Source organism: Panthera tigris, chromosome D1, assembly GCF_018350195.1.
Source record: "Panthera tigris isolate Pti1 chromosome D1, P.tigris_Pti1_mat1.1, whole genome shotgun sequence".
Taxonomy (NCBI): domain Eukaryota; kingdom Metazoa; phylum Chordata; class Mammalia; order Carnivora; family Felidae; genus Panthera; species Panthera tigris.
Window position 1 is genome coordinate 53,287,715 of NC_056669.1, and position 25,209 is coordinate 53,312,923.

The window sequence follows — 25,209 nt, forward strand, 5'->3', positions numbered from 1 at the left end:
GGTTCGTGGGTTCCAGCCCCACGTCAGGCTCTGTGCTGACAGCTCAGAGCCTGGAGCCTGTTTCAGATTCTGTGTCTCCCACTCTCTCTGCTCCCCCCTGTTCACACTCTGTCTCTGTCTCAAAAATAAATAAACATTAAAAAAAATTTAAAAAAAATCAATGTAACGTATAAACTGTAGTGAATAGAAGAAATAAAAGGAAGTAATTTTTAAAGCATAGTATGAATTTCAGTATGTGAGTACATATGATATTAGAAGGCATAATGAAGTAGTGACATGTTTTACCTATTTAAATAAGTTGGATTAAAGAGATGTAAGAGGACCAGATTCCTTTTTGTACAAATGCTAATAAGTGAAAGACTAAAATGTAGTCATAAAAACTAAACTTTTTATATGTACAGGAAATGAGAGAAATCACTTAAGGAGGAGTTGAGGTAAAACATCAATACAAATTATAGACTAAAGAGGTGAAAGAAAGGAGAAAGTATAATATTCTTATAAATATGCTGGACCTTATTTGAATCATAATTGCTTTGTAAAGAGTGAGGAAATATATTTTTTTATTAGAAATCCTAACACATGTCAGGGCAAATATGTTAGTATTGAGTACTTAAGTCCCTGGAAACAACGTCCTTTCAGTGAATATGGGATTCAGAGATGGATTTTTAAAAAGCAGTGATAGGAAGTGCCCGGGTGGCTCACTTGGGTAAACGCCCAACTCTTCTTTTCAGCACAGGTCGTGATCTCCCAGTTCATGGGTTTGGGCTCCATGCTGACAGAACAGTCTGCTTAGGATTCTCTCTCTCCCTGTCTCTGTCTGTCCCTCTCCCCCCCGCCACCACCTCTCTAAATAAATAAACAAACATTAAAAAAAATAAAAAGCAGTGATAGGACGTTTAGGACCAGTTTCAAAGTAAGTTTGAAAAATAACCAGTAATTACAAAATAAATGAATGATTTTAATTGGTAATTTTTACACTAGAGTTCTCATTCATATACATATATGCCTATATATGATATGCAATATTTTTAGAACCAATGGAATTAAATAAGATGCCTTCATTTCTCTTTATTTCTTTTTTTTTTTTAAAGTAGGCTTCATGCCCAGCACAGAGCCAAAACTCCTGACCATGAGATCAAGACCAGAGTCAAGATCAAGAGTCAGATGCTGAGCCAACTGAGCCCCCCACGTGCCCTAAGAGGCCTTTGTTTCATGTATTTCTGTAATTCAGTATTTGATACTAAGTCTCTTAAAAGGAGTTTCACATTCTCTATTGTGTATTTAAAATTGGCTTTTTTCAGGCACCTGGGTGGCTCAGTTAGGTGATCCTATGGTCGTGGGGCTCTACACTGAACATGGAGCCTGCCTGGGGGGATTCTCTCTCTGCCCCTTCCCTGCTTGCACACACTCTCTCAAAATATAAGTAAACAAAATAAAATAGGCTTTATTGCTATAGTAACTGCACTGTTACACCAAAGCACTTTCAAACAAATGCACAATTTGAGGTACAAGCATAAGTAAATTAATTTTCTCCCAAAAAAGTGAGTATAATAGTCATATCTGGATCCAGAAGCTTTCTTAAATTTATACTATTTAAATTGTGTTAACCTTCAGAGAATTTTTTAGCTTGTTATAAATGTTGCCTGGCTTGTTTCCTACCTGTTTCAAATAGAATGAGCACCCTCTTTTGTAAATTTGTAAAGATCTTTAAATCTAATTGCTCCCAATCTTTTAAATATTTTTTTTAAAGTTTATTTATTTATTTTGAGAGAGACAGAGAGAGTACAAGTTGGGGGGAGCAGAGAGAGAGAGAGAGAGAATGAGAGAGAAGCCCAAGCAAGCTCCACCCTGTCAGCACTGAGCTCTACGTGGGGCTCGAACCCACGAAACCACAAGATCGTGACCTGAGCCAAAACCAGGAATTGGACGCTTAACCACCTGAGCTACCCAGGTGCCCCAGTTGCTCCCAATATCTTTTAAAGATAGGGTTCTGCTCTTCTTACCTCTGAGTTGTGGTGCAAATTAAGTGAAATAACGTATATAAAAGTGTATACTGTGTTTATAAAAATCTGCATTAAAAGCATTATTAATAAAATTTAATAATAGGACAACACATGTTCTAGAGGCTATTTCCCTTGAGAAAATCAAATCTCAAGCATAGGTCAGAATTTTAAGAGATTATTTAATTCTTCACATTTAAAAATTTTAATTCATAATCTCTTACTTTGGCTTGTCTCTCGATCAGAAATACTTTTTTTTTTTTTAACGTTTATTTATTTTTGAGACAGAGAGAGACAGAGCATGAATGGGGGAAGGTCAGAGAGAGAGGGAGACACAGAATCTGAAACAGGCTCTAGGCTCTGAGCTGTCAGTACCGAGCCCAACGCGGGGCTCAAACTCACGGACCGCGAGATCATGGCCTGAGCTGAAGTCGGACGCTTAACCGACTGAGCCACCCAGGCGCCCCATCAATCAGAAATACTTTTTATGCAGAAATGTATTTTGTGACAGAAGTACTTTGCCCTTTGGTTGTTGTACTTTTTGAAAATACGGAGCAAACTTTCTTGACCTTAGCACTTTCCAAGTAGGCATCTTCTCTTTTAAGAGTATACTAAGAACTGCCTCTATTTTTAAGAAAATGACTTGTCCTCACATATGTTTAATTGCATTGTAATTTTTAGTTGTGGCATGTATGTGAATGCAAAAAGTAGAACAAAACATCTCATAGCTTTTTGTGGTTCGTGTTTTTCATTTGCAGCCTTCAAGTAAAATTAAGGTGCCTGAGGAGAATTTCTTCAATGTTCCTGCTTTCTTAACTGTTTCGGGACAACTTCACCTAGAAGTGATGTCAGGGTACAGAATTTTCTTTCTCTTTTGCTTTAATAGACTACTGATTATGGGTTGTGTAAGAGTGAAATAATGCTTTTCTTCCCAATGCTAAAACCTAAAAATTGAAATTAGTGTTTATAATTAGTTCACTTGAATTCACCAGAGTACATTTAGATTTCACAATAACCAGATTTCTTCCAAAAATACAGTAGTCTAGACTTCTGGTTTTAGTGAAAAATATAATACTGGAAAGATGAAGTTGTGATTTTTTTTTCTGCTAATTTTTTTTTTTTTTGCATAAATCTCACAATTTACGTGTACTTAATCATGTTTATGAAAGTAAAGGCAGTTTTAGTTCACATCAGAGCCAGGTATTAGCCCCTTTCATTTACAAAAAACAAAAACAAAAAAAGTAGTACCTGGAACAGATGGAAGAAAAAAATGTTTTAAGTAATTGGCTTAAATATAGAAAATTAACCCACAGAACCATCAGGAGCGACATATGACAAATCAGAAAGTCTTGGAAGTCAGATCACATGGTCTTGAAAATAACATATACTTTACTTAGATTCTTTTTTCTGATTTATCTTTGAGACAGAAATTGTTATTTGATAAGTCTAATAACCAGATAATTAACAAGACTATCAGAATACTGTGCAGAAAACCTATTATTGTAATAGCCCTGTGAGAGTGTAGGATTTGCAGAGCTGTGTGTGGAAAAGGTCATGTTAAGCATGTCATGGAAAATTCCGTATGCCTTTCAAAGCATAATTTTAAAAAAATTAAAGGGGCGTCTGGGTGGCTCGGTCGGTTAAGCGGCCGACTTCGGCTCAGGTCATGATCTCGCGGTCCGTGAGTTTGAGCCCCACGTCGGGCTCTGTGCTGACAGCTCAGAGCCTGGAGCCTGTTTCAGATTCTGTGTCTCCCTCTCTCTGACCCTCCCCCGTTCATGCTCTGTCTCTCTCTGTCTCAAAAATAAATAAACGTTAAAAAAAATTTTTTTTTAATTAAAATCATGCATCATACAAATATAAACTGAACATGTATCAAATATTTTATTCAATTCATTAATTACTGAGGGAACAAGTAAAGGAGTAAGACTATTTCAGAGAGCATTTGAAGAGCTGTGTATTCATAGGCAATTTAAGAAAGGAATTTTAGAATAAGATTACTAGGGTAGTTACAAACTGGTTAATAATGTCCTAGACACCATTTCTTTAATTTGCAATTTTCTCTTCTACCTGACAGAAATGATTTGCAGCTCTACTAGACAAAAATCTACAAGTTAACATGTAAATTTACTTAATCTGGGATATTTAATTCAATAGTAAATAGAATAATAGAGCAGAGTACTTTCTGATAAGTAATTAATAACATTTGAATGGGTCTGTGTCCTCACAGTCCATTGAAAGGACACACTATTTACATTTTGGCCTTACGTCCAAGTTTTTTGCATAATCTTTCTTAATTTTTTGGTTTTCTTTTCTTTTTTTTTTTTTATCTATAAAGTTAATGGCAAAGTACCTTCCCCTCAGAAATGTCCTAATACATGAAAGATATAAATTTACCAAGTGTTTGCCATTATAATACCAGCTAGTGGATTAAATATGTTTCCTCTTTCTCAGTAACGTGAAATGAACCATAGAACACAGTGTACAGAGAAACCTGACAGAAGATTAAATTGGCAGAAGAGGAGGTTCAGTATTGTTTAATGTGTTTTGAAGTATTTCTAATAAGTCAGTCAAATGTATCTAGTTGAATATGCATAGTTCTAGGACTATTAATATGCAGTACCTCATGTTTCAGATTAATGCCTGATTTAATCTCCAATGAAAAATTGTTACTCTTCCCTCTGCTTTTTCTTTCATTTTATTCAGCAGACTTTCAAATTTTGTTTTGTTTTTGAGAGAGAGAGAGTGTGAGCAGGGAGAGATTGGGGGTCAGAGGATCTGAAGCAGGCTCAGTGCTGACAGCAGTGAGCCTGATGCAGGGCTCAAACTCACAAACCTGATCATGCCCTGAGCCAAAGTCGGATGCTCAACTGACTGAGCACCCAGGCGCCCCTATTTAGTGGACTTTCAAAATGGAGTAAATGGTAGTTAAATTTGGAACGTCAACATTTTTCAAAAAAATATCTATGTTGGTTTAGTGGTTTTATGGCTCCATATTAAAGTTTAATTTTGTTGTTGTTTTTAATAAACTTTCTAATTTTGAGCAATTTTTAAATATATAAAAGTTGCACAGATAGTGCAGACTTTTTTATACCTCTTGCCCAGTTTCCCCCATTCTTACTATTGTACATTGCCATGATACAGCCGACAAAACTAAGAACCCAATGTTAATACATTACTATTAACTGCACTCCAGACTTTATTTGGATTTCATGTTTTCCAGCAGTGCCTTCTTCTTCCAGGATCCAGTTTGTCATGCCTCCCCAGTCTCTTCTAGTCTGTATCAATTCCTCAGTCTATCTTTCTTTTTCATGACTTGTAGAATGTATCCCAGTCTGGATTTGTCTGATGTTTTTCTCATATTTAAACTGGGGTTATGTGGGTTTTTGGAAAGAGTACTATAGAGGTGAAGTGATCTGATATCAGGGGGTATGTGACATCCATGTTAACCTTTATTAATATTAATATTATTAACCTTTATTACTTGGCTAAAGTAGTGTCTGTTGGGTTTCTCCACTGAAAATATACTATTTTTCCCTTTCTTTGTTCTTTGGAAGTAAGTCACCAGGTCTAGCCCACCCTCACTCTAGGGAGGTGGGAGATGGAATTAAGCATCACCTCCTAGAAGGTAGGGTATTTGGAATTCTTCTGTATGGAACATTTGTTACCACTTCCCTCTTAGTGATTTTTGTACTCACTTATATCAGGAAGGACTCATGTATTTATTTTATAGGTTGGGTTATACTCTAGTTCTGTTACATATTTTGTTGTTCAAACTTTTGTAGTTTTAGCTGTTGGCAACTCATTCATATCAACTCTCATATCCTTTTGACATGCCCCTATCATTTTGTTTTTTGAGTACTTCCTTATTCTCTGGTACTATAAGATACCCCTTATTTATTTATTTATTTGTTTGTTTGTTTGTTTGTTTAGATCAGTGAATCTACACTGACACATTATTAATACTCTTAAGTTTGTAGTTTACATTAGGATTCACTTTTGGTGGTGTACATTCTATTGTTTTGGACAAATGTGTAATAATGGCATGTATCTGCCATTATAGTATCATTTAGAATAGTTTCACTATCCTAAAAGTCCTCTGTGCTCTTCCCCCTCCCTTTTTTTTTGATGCAAAAAGGTGATTTTATTTTTTTAGATTTTTTAAAAATATAATTTATTGTCAAATTGACTAACATACAGTGTGTACAGTGTTTTGGGGGGGCTTTGGGAGGCTTGGGGGTAGATTCCTATGGTTCATTGCTTACATACAACACCCAGTGCCCATCCCAACAAGTGCCCTCCTCAATGCCCATCACCCATTTTCCCCTCTCCCCCAACCCCTCATTTGCCCTCGGTTTGTTCTCTATTTAAGAGTCTCTTATGGTTTGCCTCCCTCCCTCTCTGTTTGTAACTATTTTTTTTCTCCTTCCCTTCCCCCATGGTCTTCTGTCAAGTTTCTCAAGTTCCACATATGAGTGAACACATATGATATCTGTCTTTCTCTGACTGACTTATTTCACTTAACATAATACCTTCCAGTTGCTGCAAATGGCATGATTTCATTCTTTCTCATTTTTGCCAAGTAGTGTTCCACTGTATATATAAACCACATCTTCTTTATCCATTCATCAGTCGATAGACATTTAGGCTGTTTCCATAATTTGGCTATTGTTGAAAGCGCTGCTATAAACATTGTGGCATGTGCCCCTGTACCTCAGCACTCCGTATCCTTTGGGTAAATTCCTAGTAGTGCTATTGCTGGGTCGTAGGGTAGTTCTATTTTTAATACTGAAAAAGAAAACCAAAGCGGGAGGCATCACAATCCCAGACTTCAGCCTCTGCTACAAAGCTGTAATCATCAAGACAGTATGGTATTGGCACAAAAACAGACACATAGACCAGTGGAATAGAATAGAGAACCCAGAATTGGACCTACAAATGTATGGCCAACTAATCGTTCACAAAGCAGGAAGGAGTATCCAATGGAAAAAAGACAGTCTCTTTAGCAAATGGTGCTGAGAGAACTGGACAGCAACATGCAGAAGAATGAAACGAGACCACTTTCTTACACCATTCACAAAAAATAAACTCAAAATGGATCAAAGACCTAAATGTGCTCTTCCTATTTATCACTCCCTCCCTCTTAATCCCTGGCAACCACTGTTCTTTTTACTGCCTCCAGAGTTTTGCCTTTTTCAGAATGTCCTATAGTTGGAATCGTAGAGTAAGTAGCCTTTTAAGATTGGTTTCTTTCACTTAGTGTCGTATACATTCAAGGTTTCTCCAGGGCTTGGTAGCTCATTTCTTTTTAGTGCTGAATAATATTCTGTTATCTGGATGGACCATAGTTTATCCATTCACCTGCCGAGGGATACCTTGGTTGCTCCCAAGTTTTGGCATTTATCCTAGGTTTTTAATTTTCCCTACCCAGACACAGAATCAGCCATTTCTTCAGAGACTTGGTTCCTTTTACTGGAAAGTGTTATTTTAGAAACCAAGACTCAGTCACTGGGTATCTTGCTGCTCTAGGGGGATTATTGCTTCTACACCCTCAGTAGACACAGCTATAAATACATTTTTTAAATAAGAAAAGCTAAGTGTTTTTATCATATTCTGCCTCTAAATATAACTTATACATGACATATTTATTCTGAGAAAATTAGGAATACTAAATTGCAAAACCTATGTTCAGAAATGTCATGTAATAAAAATTTACATTTCTTGTCAGTTAAAGCCAGAATAAGGAAAATATTCAACCTCATGTATTTGAAACAGCTTTTGATTATTATTGTTATTTTATTTTATTTTATTTATTTTATTTTATTTTATTTTATTTTTATTTTTATTTTATTTTTTAATGTTCTTGAGAGAGAGAGAGAATGTGTGAGCAGGGGAGGGGCAGAGAGAGGGAGACACAGAATCTGAAGCAGGCTAGAGGCTCTGAGCTGTCAGCACAGAGCTGGATGTGGGGCTTGAACTCACAGACCACAAGATCATGATCTGAGCCAGGCACCCCTGATTATTATTGTTTTTCTTTCTTTGTTGGTTTTGTTTTGCTTTTGCTTTTTGCTTTTGGTGTTTTGTTAACAGGTGTTTTTTCCTTATTATGTATTTTTTTAGTAAGCTATGCAGGCAAGCATATTTCAGGATAAAACATGTTTTCCTCTTGAACATCGCTGTTGGAAATATAAATTGGTAGAGCCTCTCTATAGAAATACCTTTTACCAAGGATTTCATGTCTAGGAATTTTTCTTAAGAGAATGATCTTACAACTTTGTAAAGATGTATAAACAAAAATGTTGAAAGCAACTTTATTTACTCTAGGGAAAATTACTAATAATCTAAATATCCATTTAGGAAGCTTGATTAACCCTCACTGTACCAAGAAAATAGTCATCACCTTTTACCATCTGGGGATAATTCACCTTATTTTTAATAAATATTTTTAAGCCATCTTCTGAATAATTTTCAGAAGCAAAAATAAAGAAATAGTGAAAATCAACTTTATTAGAATTTTAATAAGAATTTAAACATAGCAAACCCAAATTTTTACAGACTGATTTATTGAGAGATAACTTACTTACCATAAAATTTGTCATTTTAAAGGATACAATTCAATGGGTTTTAGTGTATTTTCACAGTTCAAATATCACCATAATCTAATTTAAGAATATTTTTGTCATCCAAAAAGAAACTTTTTCCATTAGCACTTACCCTCTATCCTCCCTCCCACTCCGTGCAACCACTTGTCTACTTTATGTGTCTGTGCATTTGCCCATTCTGGATATTTCATACAAATGAAATATATAGTATATCATATTTTGTTCCACTTTGCATAATATTTTCAATGTCTGTACACATTGCAGCATGTAGTAGTATTTCATTTGATTTTATTGCCAAATAACATATATGAGTATACTATAGTTGTTTATACATTCAGCAGGTAATAATGGGCATTTGGGTTATTTCTACTTTTTGGCTATTATTAGTAAGAGCGAATATAGTGATAGCGAATAGTGAATATTTGAGTGCAAATATTTGTGTAACCATTTCTCTTGATAGATACTTAAAAATGGAACCTGTGTGTCACATGGTAGGAACTGTGAGGAACTGCTAGGCTGTTTTCCACAGTGCCTGCATTACATTCTTGTCAACTCGTACTGTATGTCTTTTTTATTGTGCCAAAATGGCATCTTATTATGGTTTTGATTTTCATTTCCCTAATGACTACTGATGGTGAGTGTACCTGTTGGCCATTTGGATATCTTCTGTGGAAGAATGTCTATTTAAGTCTTTGGTTCTTTTTTTTTTTTTTTGGTTTGGTTGTCTTTTATTATTTAGTTGTGAGAGTTCTTTATATACTCTGGATATAAGTCCCTTATCAGATATATGATTTACAAATTTTTTTTTTCTGATTCTTGGGGTTGTTTTTCATTGTCTTGATGATGGTAGCAAACCTCAATTTTTATTCCCACTTTTCTGGGTTTTAAAAATACCCCATCTAGACACAGCACTTTGAATGTAGCTATTTATTGACTGCTATGGCATGAACCAGAAATATATCTATACTTAATACAGATTCTCGATTTCAAATACTTCTTTAATAATGTCTAGCTTATTATTACTTCTGGTTCTTGCACTCTCATCATCAAAAAGTAATACTTTTGAAAACAGGATAGCTCATAATCTTGTTGAAGAAAGTGTGGCCATCTATTTTGATCCATAATTGCAAAATATTTTTATTTTTAGATTCGTGAACACCAATTATCAAGTCACTTAACTTCTTTTATTTCTACATGATATTATTTCCTCCAAACACCTTTGTATACATCCTTGCCTTCAGCCTTTGTTCATTTATTAACCATATCAAGTAAATTCTTATGCACAAATGATGAAACAATATTGTTGCATACCCTTTCAGCAGAATGGTATGATCCAAGTTCTTGTTGCATATCATTGCATGATGAAGTCGTAACTGTAGAATAACTAATTGGATAAAAATATCTTGTTTCCTTTTTGCCCTTAAAAATGTATTGTTCCCTTATCAGTTCTTGGGTTTGAGAAAATTCATTTAGGATATCGTTATCTGTGTAGGCTCATTGTCTGAGATTTCACTTATATACAACCAATTTTACCATTATTACTGGAGACTAGCTTGTTACTATCTGTCTCTTTGCATTCATTTCCTGGCTTGCCTAATATTTATGAAGCATCTTTATCATTTTTCTTCTCTTTGTCATTGTGAGTGAAGAATAAAAGATCTCAATTCTCAACTGTGTTCTCTGAAAACTACAAAAAGACTTTAACAATACTGTCTCCAGGCTTTTCTTACAGATGACACAATTCTGTGTGTACTGCGGTAAGAAAACTGAGGATGATATAATGGTGCTGATTTATCTCATTCTGTATCTTCCTCTTATCCACTATGTGTCTGTCATAGGCACCCACCATTCTTCTATTTTCAATATTCTACTCTTTTTTAACCTAACTAGGAGTAATTGATGAGTAATGATGAAATAATTTATAGGATGATGAAATAGCAAAATGTTTTAAATATATAGGGAAAATAAGATCACTAAACCCTATATGCATCTTAGATTCATGAAAGGATTCAGTTAGTTTTATTCTGTTTGAACAAAGTAGTACAAATTTCTCTGTCTTTTGGATGACATCTGTAGTGGCTTGAATTAATGTACCCCAAAGAGAAATCCCTTGAATACAGCCTGATTTGGAAAAAAGATCTTTGCAGATAGAATCAAATTAAAATAGTGGATTAGGGTGGGCCTAAAGTCACTGACTCTTATCTTTCAAAAGAAATAAGGGTGTTTGGATTCAGAGACATGGAGGAGATAGTCATGGAGGGAAGAAGACCATGTGAAGACAGAAGCAGAGATAGGAGTGATGCTGAGGAATGCATATTAAAGATTGCTGAGAGGCACCAGAAACTAGGAAAGTTCCTCCTTAGAACCTTACAAGGAGCATGGCTCTGCCAACACTTCGATTTCAGATTTCTAGCATTTATAACTGTGAGAGAATAAATGTGTATGCTTTTATGCCCAGCAGTTTGTGGTAATTTGTTATGACCACCTTAGGAAACTAATATAACTTTTAAGAAAGTATAAATCATGAAGTGCTAATTTAAGAAATAGTTAAAACGGCTCAACAACAGACTCCTAGCTGTAGAGAACAAACTGATGGTTACCAGAGGGGTGGTGGGTGGGAGGGTGGGTGAAATAGGGGATGGGGGATTAAGAGTACACTTATCTTGATGAGCACTGAGTAATGGATGGAACTGTTGAATCACGATATTGTACACCTGAAACTAATATAACATTGTATGTTAACTCTACTGGAATTAAAATTTTCTTTAAAAGTTCTTCCTCTTTCGGGGCGCCTGGGCGGCTCAGTCGGTTAAGCGTCTGACTTCGGCTCAGGTCATGATCTCACAGTTCGTGGGTTCGAGCCCCGTGTCGGGCTCTGAGCCTGGAGCCTGCTTCAAATTCTGTGTCTCCCTCTCTCTCTGCCCCTCCCCGGCTCGAACTCTGTCTCTCTCTCTCTCTCTCTCTCAAAAATAAACATTTAAAAAAAAATTTTTTAAAAACTTCCTCTTTCAAAATAACAACACATTGCTCAACAAAGAAACTTAAAAATTAAAACTAGATATAATGGACCTTGGCAATGAACTGAGGGTAAAATTAATTATGAATCATCCAAACAATGGATTACTGTACAGCTTTTAAAACTGATGATAAAGCTTTACACCATGTTGTTAAAAGGGGGAAAATGGTTATGAAACAGAAAGTAGAATGTGATTCCAGGTTTTTATAATGTGTATGCATGTGTATGCAGGAAAGATATACATCAGTGTTCAACTAATAAGCAGTGGCCATCTCTGCTAATTTTTATTTTCTTCCTTAAGTTTGTCTTTTATTCAGATCCAAAAAACTAGTATTTATTACTTTTTTAATGAGAAAAAATCAGCTGTTTCCATTGTGGGGACAAGGAGGAATCAGCTTACACTTCAAGTTGATTTTATTCTAGTTTGATTGTTTGCTTTGTGATTGGTATGAGCAATCTTAAACTCACTCCCGTGGGTCATCTCATCAGTTCACATGCTGAGCTCACAAGCCATGAAACATTCATACTCAGGATGTACTCATCCTGTTAAGTGGCTGTGGTAAGGATGTCAACATGTGAACCTGAGTTACAGAGGTATCCTTTATAATTGAGTGTGAAACTGTCTTCCCATCCCATAGAACTTTCTCATTCCTCATCCACTTGATGCTTAGATGATTATCTGAACTTTGTTAATTTATACTTCTTTGATTTTCAAGAGTTTTTTGATTATAGCTATTTTATTCATTCTATATGTTTTTGCACGTGCCTGTTTCTAATGCCCCTCCCTGTAGCAGTAGACTGCCTTTTTTCCATATCTCATTTCTCCACAGCTCAACTGAAAGCAGACTTTCTCCTTGAGTCCTTCCCTGCTTTTCTCAAATATTATTTTTCTCTTTTTTCTTACAGTACTCACCTATCTCATGTCCTAAAGGAAAAAAGTTCCTCTTAACATTTAGCCAGTTTTTAGTTCTTTTCATGTCTACCTCAGATTATAAACATCCTAAATATTTATGTCTACTAAAATTAGTAGATATTTAGTAAGTATTGGTAAATTGAATTCTCATTCTTCCAAATTTGTCTGTATAGTTTCTGCTATAAAATCAAGCCCACACCAGAGTTAAATATATATCAATCACTTCTTTTACTCTATTTCATGGAAAAGATATCACCATGAAACTTTGAGATCTTTAATTACCTAATTTCATGAATAATGAAATAGGAATAATGAATAATGGTGGTTCTTTATGGTGTTCTCTTGATATGACAATGGGACCTTAAAGCAAAGAGATTTCTTTTTAGTGTATTACGTATGTTAAAAATTAACTATTTGGGGGCGCCTGGATGGCTCAGTCAGTTAAGTGTCCGACTCTTAATTTTGGCTTAGGTCATGATCTCACTATTTGTGAGATCAGGCGCCATGTCAGGGTCTGACAATGCAGAGCCTGCTTGGGAGTCCCCCCCCCCCCCCTCTCTCTCTCTCTCTGTCCTTCTCCCCTGCTTGCTTTCTCTCTCTCTCTCTCTCTTTGTCTCTCAAAAATAAATAAATAAACTTTAAAAAGGAAAAAAAATAACTTTTGGTAGAAATATGAATTCACAGACTATTTGTATAAAAGACTCAGGAAATTCATTATCTCCTTACCAATTTCTTCATTTGTACAGTATAGCTAGCGGATGAGCATTTCAGGCAAATTGAGCAGTAAGTGCAGAGGCTTTTCATTTTTAGTAGGAATATTTAGTTTGTCTGGGTGCAGTACAGAGATTGTGAATATTTGGGTTAACCAGGGGTTGGGTATTGCCAAATGAGATTGATGGAAGTAGATACGTATGGAAGGTCATGATCAAGAAGGAGTGAGGAAGTAGGGGTGGTGGGTGATGATGGAAAAAGTGGTGGATTTAAAGAATTGGAGGTCTCAATGAAGAGTCATTGGTATGGAAGTGCTAGGTAGGGTTAAAATCTGCACAATTATGAGGTAATGGTCAAAGAATGGTGTTGTGAAATTCATATCTCCAATGTGAAATCTCTGCTCGGTTCCCACCTGTGAAATGCCAGTTGTCTTCTCCAGTTGGCTATTGTTTAACCATCTCAACATGTTCAAAACTAAATCCATCATCTTATTCCCTCAGTCTGTTTTTTCCTTCTGAATTCCCGATGCCAGGAAATGGTACTACCTTCTTTCCAGTTTGTGTTAATCTTTCCAGTAGCTGTGTTAATATCATCCCCAACTTTTCTTTTTCAACACCCATTGCATCTTTTCAGTCATTTGCATCTACTTCGTTTTGCTTCAGCTATCCTAAACTGCTTATAACTGTCTAATCACATCCTGTTTAATATACAGGTGTTTCTGTGCCTTTGTTGTTATTCTGCCTGGAATGTCCTCAGGCCTTTGTCTAGCTAACCCCTGCCTATCCCATCTAAACTCAGCTTAAAAATGATCTCTCCCAGGGACGCCTGGGGGGCTTAGTGAGTTAAGCATCCGACTTCGACTCAGGTCATGATCTCATGGTTTGTGGGTTCAAGCCTCGTGACGGGCTCTATGCTGACAGGTTGGAGCCTGGAGCCTGCTTCGAATTCTGTGTCTCCCTGTCTCTCTGTACCTCCCCGCTTGTGCTCTCTCTCAAAAATAAGTAGATATTAAAAAAATTTTTTTAACTTAAAAAAAAGTCTCTCCCAGGATCCCCACTCCCACCCCCACATCTTACTTGTTTAAGTGTGCTTCTTTTGTACATCCATGTTGCTTTATTCTGTTTTATAACACTGGAATCACTGATTTTCTTCTCTGTTGATTAGACTCTGAGCTTTTGGATTTAGGGACTATTTAATTTTGTAACATTATTAATACAGAATCAAGACTTTAATACCTGTTGGAAAGGATTTCTATCAATCCTATTTATAAAAAACTTGTAATTACCTGTTTATATGCTTATCTCCCAATTAGCCCACAAATTCCTCAAACTATCATGTTCCTCTTGTCTTCATAATTTCTTTTGCTATCATTTGCCTGATTCAGAGTTCAAAAATCAATCTCAGCTTGACTGAACATTTGTTGAGAGTCAGCTGTGTACCAAACACTAGGTTAGGTGCTGGGATACAGAGATGAACACAACAGATAGGATCCCAACCTTCATGACCCTGTACAATCGAATGAGCATGATAGGCATTAAGTAAAAAACTCACAGCATGGTAACTGTTATATATACAAAAGACTGTCCTGAGGCAAGAACAGCATATGGCAAGGGAATCTCAACCTTGTCTAGGTCGAATTGAATTTAGAAGTAACCTTATCAGTGGAATGATTACATGAGAGTGCATTTTAAAATGTCATTTATATTTAATGACCCCTGGCTGTTATATTTAGTTTGGATTCTATTGCTTTTCTGTTCTTGGAACAACAGGAATCTAGTTAATACAACTTTAGAGCATTTTTGGTATACAGACTTTTAGTTACCCCAGTACATGTTATCTGTATTTCGTTGTGGAATGTCTTTTGGTTCTTTAATATCTTGTGTAATACACTATCCTTGAATGAATTATATTTAGCCAAATCATGAAAAGCTAGTAAACTGTCTAGCTTTTCTGCCCTGTTCCCTTATCTACTTCCAAATACTTATAATCTTTTATTAAACTTTGTATGAAAAGGTTGTGACTTCGTATCCTATCTGACTTTAGGGCAACAGCCAGGATGAGAGGGATGTAGACATCATGGTCTAAAGAAATGGTTGAAGAATCTGAATAAGTTTAGCATAGGAAAGACAAAAGGGAGACATGATTTAAAATTTTTTCCAATCTATTTGTTGGGCTTTGGTTAGAGCCCTGTGTACAGATGAGTAAAATGATTTTTTAAAGAAGAACTTTATTGAGATATAACTAACTTACCATAAAATTCACCCTTTAAAATTTATAATTCAGTAGTTTTTACTATATTTGCAAAATTGTGCAACTGTAATTAGGGCCCAGGGGTGCAGGAGCACATGGCTTTGGAGGTCCCAAACAGACCAGGTTGAGCCCTTTGCTGCTGGCAAAATCCAAAGGCGGAAAGACAGATGGTGGTGAAACAAGACAGGAATTTATATCAGTGAGGACCATGCTGGGAAAATAGCAGACTAATATCCCAAAGGCTGTCTCCAATGTGCTGAAAATACTGGCAGGTTCATATAAGGAAGATGTGGGACAAAGATTGGTGAGTGTGTGCAGGTGGGCGGTAAAGATCAGGTCGGTCACTGTCTTGGAGTCAGTCATGTGGGGGCTTGCCGAAGTCAGGGCAGTCAGTGCTCAAGGGGGTAGTTTTGGTTCCCATCACGGGATGCTTTGCCCATTGGGTCTTTTGCCTGAGTGAAAAGATAAGCTGGAAAGAACTTCAATTAGAAAGTATAGTCTGAAGTCAAAATAGAGGCAGTTTAAAGCACAGCTGGGTCCTCTTTCACAACCATTACCACTATCTAATTTTATATTTTTTATCGCTTCTTTACTTATCCATTAGTAGGCACCACCCATTCCTCTTCTCCCCAGCCCCTGGCAACCACTACTGGATTAGAAACAGTGGGAGTGGGGCCCAGCAATCTGTGTCATGACAAACCTATCAGGTGAGAATGATGCTGAGGACTACTTCCCTGGAGAAAGACTCTTCCCTGGTTGATGGCGACATCTGGCTTCCAGCCATTCTGTGGGAAGTGTGAGAGGGCTGACAGTTCCGTATGTAAACTCAATCAGTGAATCTCCATTTCCCCCATCTCCAGCCTCACCAAGGTTCTGTGTGCAGTTCACCTCCTGTCTTCTGCAGCATACTTAACTCTCTATTCTAGGTAATGGTTTCCAGACTTTGACATGTTGGTCATCACTCAACAACTGTTTTCTTCAACCAAAGATTGGTTGAAGTCTCTTGTCCCCTGAAGACCCTCTTCCCCTTTCTTCCTTTTAACTTATTATTATTTTAAGATTGTCTCAGGAAGGAGTGAATGTAAATATCTGTGGGTTTTTGTTTTTTTTTTAAGATCTAATTGTCTTTATGAAATGATTCATGAATCGGGCATTACCCCATCTAGCAAGTAGAAGGGGGACTCCTATAAATATCTGTGCTCAATTTACTATTTGAACTTCATTTTTATTAGCTTGAGTGGTAATGATTTACTTTCATTTCTCGTTAGGCTCTGCATTATTTGTGTGATGAGTTAGTGCCTTTGTCTAATGCATTATTAACTCTGCAGTATCAGCATACCACCTTGCAAGTCTAAACATGGGCTTCTCTACCTATTTCTAGTATTGCATTCCTTTGTGAAGGCTGTTACTAATTTTCCTTTTCTCCACTTCAGGTGTATCAGAGAATCAGCCCCATTCTTCTTTTATCTCAGGTCTGGCTGAGCAAAATATCTAAAGGATTGAATGCCTTTGAAATAAGCACGTTTGCTGTGAGTTAAAAAAAATTACCAGTCAGTCCTTTGAGGAATGATACAAACAGAACTCATTTTGCATAAAATGCAATGCCTGTTAGCATTGTCTAACAGGTTACTATAGTGAGGTATCAATTAATCTGTAGTAATTTAAGCATTATGGATGGTAATTGGAGCTATAAAGAGCAAAACTGATATTATTATTGTCTACAATTACTGTGTAATCTTGTCCAAATTCTGTTTTGCTCTGGTGGGTTTAATTACTTTTTTAGGAGAAGGGGGGAGAAAAATCTGTTTATTACATGTTTGTAGAATTTAGGTTGGGTTGGGAACAGAGAAAATTTGTGTCGTTTGTCTTTTTTTCCCCCCTAGCTTGTTTTCTTCTACCTAAAAATAACTCTGGGTACTCATTTATTCGGTAATAATTTTAGTGTTTACCCAGATGGTATGTAACTGTGTTGGACACCAAGGAGAATGTTAAAAATATGGGACAGACTTGTCAATTGACATATAGAGGTTGCCAGTGCTATTACAGAGTGAAGTCGCTACTGAGATAATGTTATCCCTACCAGAAAGTGCTGAATTTGTCCAAGCAAATTGTCATATAGTCAAACTTAAATTAGAATTCTCCTTAAAAAAAAAAAAACGAAAAACAAAAAAACCACTTTTTTCTTTTTTTAAATGTTTATTTATTTTTGAGAGAAAGAGACAGGGGAGGGGCAGAGAGAGAAGGAGACACAGAAGTAGGCTCCAGGCTCTGAGCTGTTAGCACAGAGCCTGATGTGGGGCTCGAACCCACGAACCATGAGATCATGGCCTGAACTGAAGTCAGATGGCTTAACCAACTGAGCCACCCACGTGGCCCAAATTAGCATTCTCCTTTTATACATACTAGTTTTGTAAGTTTATCTGAGCCTCCACTTCCTAACTATAAGGATGAATAGTAATGGCCACCTTGCAGAGCTATTGTGAGAATTAGATACTGTGTGCAGCCCAGTGTTTATCACAGTTTGACGCTGAAATGGTAAGTGCTGTGATGATGGTCGTTATGACATCTGGGACCTGTAGAACCCAGGGTGATTATAAAGAAAGAAGCCAAGGTGTTGTAACCAGGAAAAATAGCAGGCAGCCAGTTTCATAAGAGTAACAGCGCTGGCGTTTATGCAAAGCAGAAGACTGAGACAAATAGTGAGTCTGCCAGAATTCAAAACTCACAAGACAAGACAGGTCAGAAGGTTAAACTATACCAGTACCTTGGAATGAAGGAAGGGATTAGGACACAAAAATAAGATACCTTTCAGAATTTGAAGACCAAATCAGAAATAAACTCTGAGAGCAGATCAGGTCATAATCTACCCTAAGAGCTGTGGTCAGCTATGTTGACAATGAGACATCACTGAGTTCTGGATTCTCTTGTTCTTTGAAGTAGATGATTGCTATGCCCCTTCTATGGTTCCAGGAGCCTGACACTTCACCTTTTATAGTGTAGTGACTAGAACTTAAGTAACAGGCCAATTGAGTAATTAAGCCAATGCATGAATAAGCGCTTTTTGTTATTGTTGTTTCTCAATCAACTTTATTGAATATACTTTATATATGAGAAAACCACCCATTGTAAATGTACAGTTCAATAAATTTTGACAAATTAATAAAGCCTTATAACCTCTACTGTAATAAAAATAAATATTTCTATCACCAAAATAAAAGTCCCCTGTTTCCCTTTGCAGGCAGTCTCCCTCTCTGGCCCCAGGCCCTAAGCAACCATTGATCAACTTTCTGTTGTCACAGACTAGAATTTTCCTTTTCTATAGGACTCCTGGGTGGCTCAGTTGGTTAAGCATCCCACTGCGGCTCAGGTCATGATCTCCTGGCTTGTGAGTTTGAGCCCTGCATCGAGCTCTGTGCTAACAGCTCGAATCCTCGAACCTGCTTCAGATCCTTTGTCTCCCTCACTCTTTGCCCCTCTCCCACTCATGTACTGTCTCTGTCTCTCAAAAATAAATAAACATTGAAAAAAAATTTATTGAATTTTTCTTTTCTAGAATTTCATATAAATAGTATTTATATAATTTGTTTAGATTTATATAAATAGTATTATACAGTATTTACTTTTTTGTATTTGACTTCTTTCACTCAACATAATGCTTTTGAGATTCATCCAGTAGTTTGTTCCTTTTTATTGCTAAATGTTATTCCGTTGCATGAATATACAATTTGTTAATTCACTTACCTTTTGATGGACATTAGTTTCCAGTTTGGGGATATTATAATGAAACTGTATAAAAATTTATGCACAAGTCTATGTGTGCACATGTTTTCATTTCCTCTGGGTAAATACCTAGGAATTGCTGGATTGTATGGTAAATGTGTGATTAATTTTATAAGAAACTGCCCAACAGTTTTGCGAAGTACTTGTATTATTTTATATGCCCACCAACAAAAGATGAGAGTTCTATTTGATCCACGTGTTTGACAAAAATTGTTGTCAGTATTTTTTTAGTCCTTCTAAGTATATGTCTCATTACAGTTTTAATTTGCATTTCTGTGATGACTAATGTTGAAATTTTTTTTCTCATGTGCTTATTGGCCATTTATGTATCTTCTTTTGTTAACTGTGTTTTCAGTTCCTTTCCACATTTTTGTTAGGTTCTTTGTCTTTTTATTATTTAGTTATAAGAGTTATTCATATGCTTTAGATACTAGTCCTTTATCATATGTATGTATTGTACATACTTTCTCCCAGTGTGTCTTGCTATTTCCATCTGTTTACAGTACCTTTTGAAGACTAAAGTTTTTTTTTTTATTTTGTTGCTACATACTCACTTTTTTCTTATTTGATTCATGATTTTTATATCTTACTCAAAAGGTTACAGGGATTTTCTTCTATTTTTTTCCTTAGGAATTTTGTCATTGTAGCTTGTACATTTAGGTCTGTGATTTCCCCTCCTAGTCTATATAAGCCTTGAGGGCAAAGGCCATGCCTGATTCATTTCTTTTTTATAGTGGTTAGTACCCTAATGTTTGTTTAATGAAGAAATAAATGAATATGACTTCATAGTAGATAATGATTGTTGTAAGATAGTTAGGTCCTAGGCTGCTATATCTATTTCTTCTTGGTTGGTTGCTATGACCTGTAGGCTTGAATTACTTCTGTACTTTTGACTTTTTTCACCAACCTTTCTACTTAAAAAAAATTTTTTTCCATCAAAAAATACATTAACACACCTGGAATAATATATTGGATCTGTTTAGATATTTTAATGTAACATTATTTCATTTAACAGAATTTCGTTTTACCATCCCATATTGTTGGTATGAATTTCTTTTTGTATGAATTTAGAAACTTTGGTGTTATTAAAAATTATTTTAAATCACCTATAAACTATGTACATGAATTGCAGAAACCACTTGTATGTATTTTGCTTTAGTAAGACAGATTTGCTTCCTTTTTTATAAAATAAAAGGAAATTTCATTTTTGCTTCTCGAAAAGAAATTGGTAATAAGACACTCAGCCAGCCATGGTTTTTTGCTTCTCTCTCACCAGTAGAAATTGGTAACAAATAAGCTCACTCACATTTGTTAGTTGATAATCGTATTTATTTCTCTTGATGTCAGTTCCCACTTTATCTCCTATTGTATACCCCTGCACTGAAAAAGTAAAACCCATGTTTTGCCACTTGAAACAGGTGCATAGGACAGATAAATATACATGTGTCACATAAATCTCTACAATTTGGAGAATATGCAAAACCTGAGCCAGCCATATTTCACATTTAAGAGGCAAATTTAGTGTGTGGATCATGATGGAGGTTGGAAGATAAAGGTAAAAACCTAAATGTTTTTGTTTCTGTAACATCTTTTAGTGACTTTTACTTAGTTTCTTCAACTGGGTAATTATTCTGTGCTTTCCTCCTGATTCTACTTCACAGCAGTATAGTGCAAGATTCAGTGAGAACATTTGAAGTCTGGGAAGACCGTGCTTTGGGGACTACTGTATAAAGAATTATCTCAAAATTTACAAGCATGCCCATTGTAGCCAAAATATGTGTTTGATATAATACTGGTATTTCATATATAGCTATTGAGCATTGAGTATGACAGGAGAATTTGAAGATACCTGCTCAAATTGTTCAATCCAAAGTCTCCCTACCTTTTGTGTAGATTATACCATAATCCATATAATTAAAAGTATTTGTTTTTAGTATTATTCAGCACTCATTGTTTCTTTTTGGCATTTAGTGACGTGTTTATAAGTGAAAGCAAATCAAAAGATGGAAGAACTATTCATTGTATCATGTATCTGTTTTGAGTGTTCCTTCTCAGGAAACCACTTTCATTGGAGAATAGTAGGTTCATCCTCATCTTTTGAAGATGATAAATGCAATGGCTTGTAGTTGGCCATGGGGTGATTTAATAGCCTGTCAAAGCCTGCTTCTCAGAGTTAGGTATGCACATAGATGGAAAGTTAAATAAAAGCTAGAAATATGGATTACTGAATAATTCTTAGGTTGTGTATCAGTGCCTTTCAGAAAGGCAGCCATTTTATCAGAAGAGGGAAACTGTGGCTCCAAACACAAAGCAGGGCATTATTTTTATAAAGCAACAGATATGAGACAGGGGAGGAGAGCCACAGGGACCTGACATGACAGGTCAATAGCTGTGGGTAAAGTAAAACATGTCTGAGTAGGCCCCAGCAACTCTGGCCTCCTTTGATCCCTGCCCTCATGTCCCATTGCCTGAGCACATGTTTTTCTCAGTTGTTTATCTTCTGTATTCATTGAGAATTCAGCAGTCTACTTTGGTGCTAGACAGTAGGACTCACTGCAGCAATGGGAGTGTTCTGTATCTTCACTGTCCAATACAGTAGCCACTAGCTGCTGTATGTGGCTTGTTGAGCACTTGAAATGTGGCCAGTTTGAGAGACGGAATTTTTATTAATTTTACTTAATTTTAAGTAGTGTAAATGTTAAATAGCCATATATGGCTAGTAGTCACCATATTGAACAGTGCAAATTTAACTGACCTCTGGCCAAAGCATAAAGCATTGAAGTCACTCGTGTTACGTGCTGTGAGGTGCTAAGGTTTCTGTTGCCCTTAGCACAGTAATAATGCTGGACAAATACAGGTACTCAGAGTGTGTTAATGTTTGTTGAGTTAAATTGAATGGACAGAGAGAGAAGAAAGGTAGGAAGTATGAAGAACTGAGTGGCATCGTGGTCAGGTGTTTGGGGCTCTGATGCCAATGCCTGCCCTTTAGTTTTAGTATAATTTTGTCATTTTTACTTTTTATTGTGTTCCATTAGTTTGTCCATCCTGTGTCTTTTTTGGTGCCTAAATATTGCATGGACACAAAATTACTTTTTAAATAGATGTGTAAGTAAAGCATAAAGAATAATGATATATTCAACACTCTGGTCCTCCCAAAATGTTTCTGTAGTCTTTCCCCTTCCCTCCCCATGAGAACTAGCCACTAGCCTCAATTTTGTGTTTATCATTTTTTGTTCATAGTGTCATCACATATGTTCATAAACAACTCATTTTTTAGTTTCACAAGCTTTTGAATTTTGTATAAATGGAATCATCTGTGTGTATTCTTCTATGACTTCCTTTATTCACTTAATATATTCCTAATAGCCTCCACATTGTTACCTTATATTCATGTTGCATAATCTATTCATTTTCGCTACTGTGGGATATTCCTTTGTATGAATATGCCACAAATCATCTATTTTATTGCTGATGGGTATTTTTTCCTAGTGTTTTCCTAGCGCATTGTTGTGCAGCTCTGAAATCCCTGTATATGTCACTTGGTACACACGTAAAAGACTTACTGCAGGGCCTAAATGGGTATTTCTCTATTCTGTGTCTTCCTTTTCTCCTCTCACCCATCCTTTCCCTCCCCCTCCTCTTCCTCCTCTTCTAGAATACAGGGAAAATGAATGCAGAGAAATAGAGATTTTTCTGCATTATTTCTGCAGGCCAAGTGTTCCTCTAAAAGCATCTTGCCTGTTTCTAGTCTGTCATGGTCTCTTTATGCTTTTGTGTTCATAGAACAAGCTCTGATTTGGAGTTGGTCAAGAATATTAAAAATGTCTTATTTCATTCTTAGTCTATAGCTCTTATGCAAATGGTACCTCTGTACCAATTATTTGTCCCTTTTATGTTGCATTATAATTGGTAATTAGAAGGTCTACATCAGCGGTTCTCAACTCTAGCTGTCCATTAGAATGTCTGGAGGGAAAGAAAGAATGTCTGGCAAGCCTTTTAAAAAATATAGGTGCATCATATTTCAACTCAAGCCCCCAGAAAAACAGATTTAATCGGTCTGCAGGTGGGACTGGGTCTCTTGATTGTTTTTGAAGAACCATAACTTACTCTAATCAGTCAAGATTGAGAACCCCCCCCCCCCACCAGATCGGTTGTCCTCAAAGTGTTGTCCTTGGACCAGCAGCATCACTTGGGAGCTTGTAAAAATATGACCTCTCAGGCCTACCCTAAGACCTACTGAAGCAGAAACCTTGAGTGTGGGGTCCAGCAAGCTGAGTTTTAACAAGCCCCAGGGAGTCTAATGCTGCTAAAGGTGTAGAACCACTGCAGTCCATCATTTAAGCATTTACAACAAAACTTCCTTTTACTCAATCAGTAAACTGACTGAGTCCTTTTAGAATCCACAGTGTTCCACAACAGCTTTAGACCAGAGAGTAGCTAAAGGAGGTAGGGGGGAAAGACACATGCCAAAAAGAAGTCATTTTTGGTAAATCTCTGAGCCTGAGCAAAAGGGATCTTAAAAGCTATAAACTTTATTGGATGTGTTACCATTAGGTTGTAACCTAAAATGAAATGAAAAAGTATCCTGATTGACCATCAGTGCTTACTAAGAAAGGGCTGTAGGTGGAGGAAAACGTAAGATGGGAAAGAGCAGCCGTAAGTGGTCGGAAGTGGCAGTCTCAGAGATTGCACGCAACTGAGAGAGGAGTCAGAAATAGCCAAGAACAGGATGACCATGTTGTGTAGTGCTTTTTGCGTAGCAAGGATAAAGTAAAATGTGTGAAGTACCTCATGGACAATTAGTTCCAATAAACTTAAAAGAACTTTTTATTGTGATAAAATATACATAACAAGAAGTTTACTATCCATGCCATTGTGCAACCAACACCGCTGTCTAGTTCCAGAACATTTTCATCACTGGGAAATCCCATACCCACGAAGCATTCACTCTCTATTCTCCCTTCTCCCTGGTCCTTGGCGCTCACTCTTCTGCTTTCTGTCCTAAATATTTGCCTGTTCTGGATATTTCACAGAAATGAAAGCTTACAATATGGGGCTTTTCATGTCTGCCTTCTTTAGTTTCAGCATAATGCCAAGGTTTATCCATATTGTGGGGTATATTAGTACTTCATTCCTCTTTCTGGCTGAATAATACTCCATTGTATGGATATGTCACCTTTTGTTTTTCCATTAGTCTGTTAACATACGTTTGGGGTTTTTCCAAGTTTTGCCTATCATGAATAATGCTGCTATGAACATTCATGTACAAGGTTTTGTTTCAACATCTATTTTCATTTCTTTGAGGTATATACTCAGAAGTAGAATTGCTGGGTCGTATGATAATTCTATGTTTAACTTTTTGAGGGATCACCAGACTTCTCCATAGCAGCTGCACAATTTGACATTCCTACAAGCTGTGTATGAGGAGTTTGTCTACATCCTCACCAAAACATGTTATCGTTCATTTAAGAATTTTAGTCAAGAGGCTTTCTAAAAAAGGATATCAATTAGGGAATCTAAACATTTTTTAGAGTAGTGGTTCTTAATCATGGGTTCACATAATAATTACTTTTGGAACTTTTAAAATATACTCATTGCCACCATCCTTCTGAGTGAAGGTCTCCAGAGATAAAGCCCAGAATTAATACTCCTCATTGAGAACCATTTCCTGAAATGGTGATTCTCAAGAATTTGGTGTGGAGATTCCCTGAAGCCTCCTGAGATCCTTTCAGGAGAGGCCTTTGAGATTAAAATTATTTTCATAGTAATACTAAGACAGTATTTGCCTTTTTCGTTCTCATTCTCTCATGAGTGTACATTGAAGTTTTCCAAAGTCTTCGTGACATGCGATAGCACAACAGATTGAATGCATAAGCAGATATGAGAATCCAGCTGTCTTCTATTAAGCCAGACATGAAAGAGATTTATAAAAATGTA

General features: G+C 36.4%; 1 protein-coding gene across 5 annotated transcripts in view; it reads left to right on the forward strand.

Moving 5' to 3' along the window:
- The window catches only part of NARS2 (asparaginyl-tRNA synthetase 2, mitochondrial), a 130,619-nt gene that overhangs the window by 54,729 nt on the left and 50,681 nt on the right, over window positions 1–25,209 (forward strand). For 4 of the 5 annotated variants that reach the window (XM_015536115.2, XM_007078963.3, XM_042957734.1 and 1 more), the window contains exon 6: window positions 2,759–2,853. In XM_015536115.2, the coding sequence (XP_015391601.1) occupies window positions 2,759–2,853 (95 nt within the window). Of the gene's footprint in view, window positions 1–2,758; window positions 2,854–4,454; window positions 4,526–25,209 lie in introns of those variants that run through there. The other variant, XM_042957735.1, reaches the window with a different exon arrangement.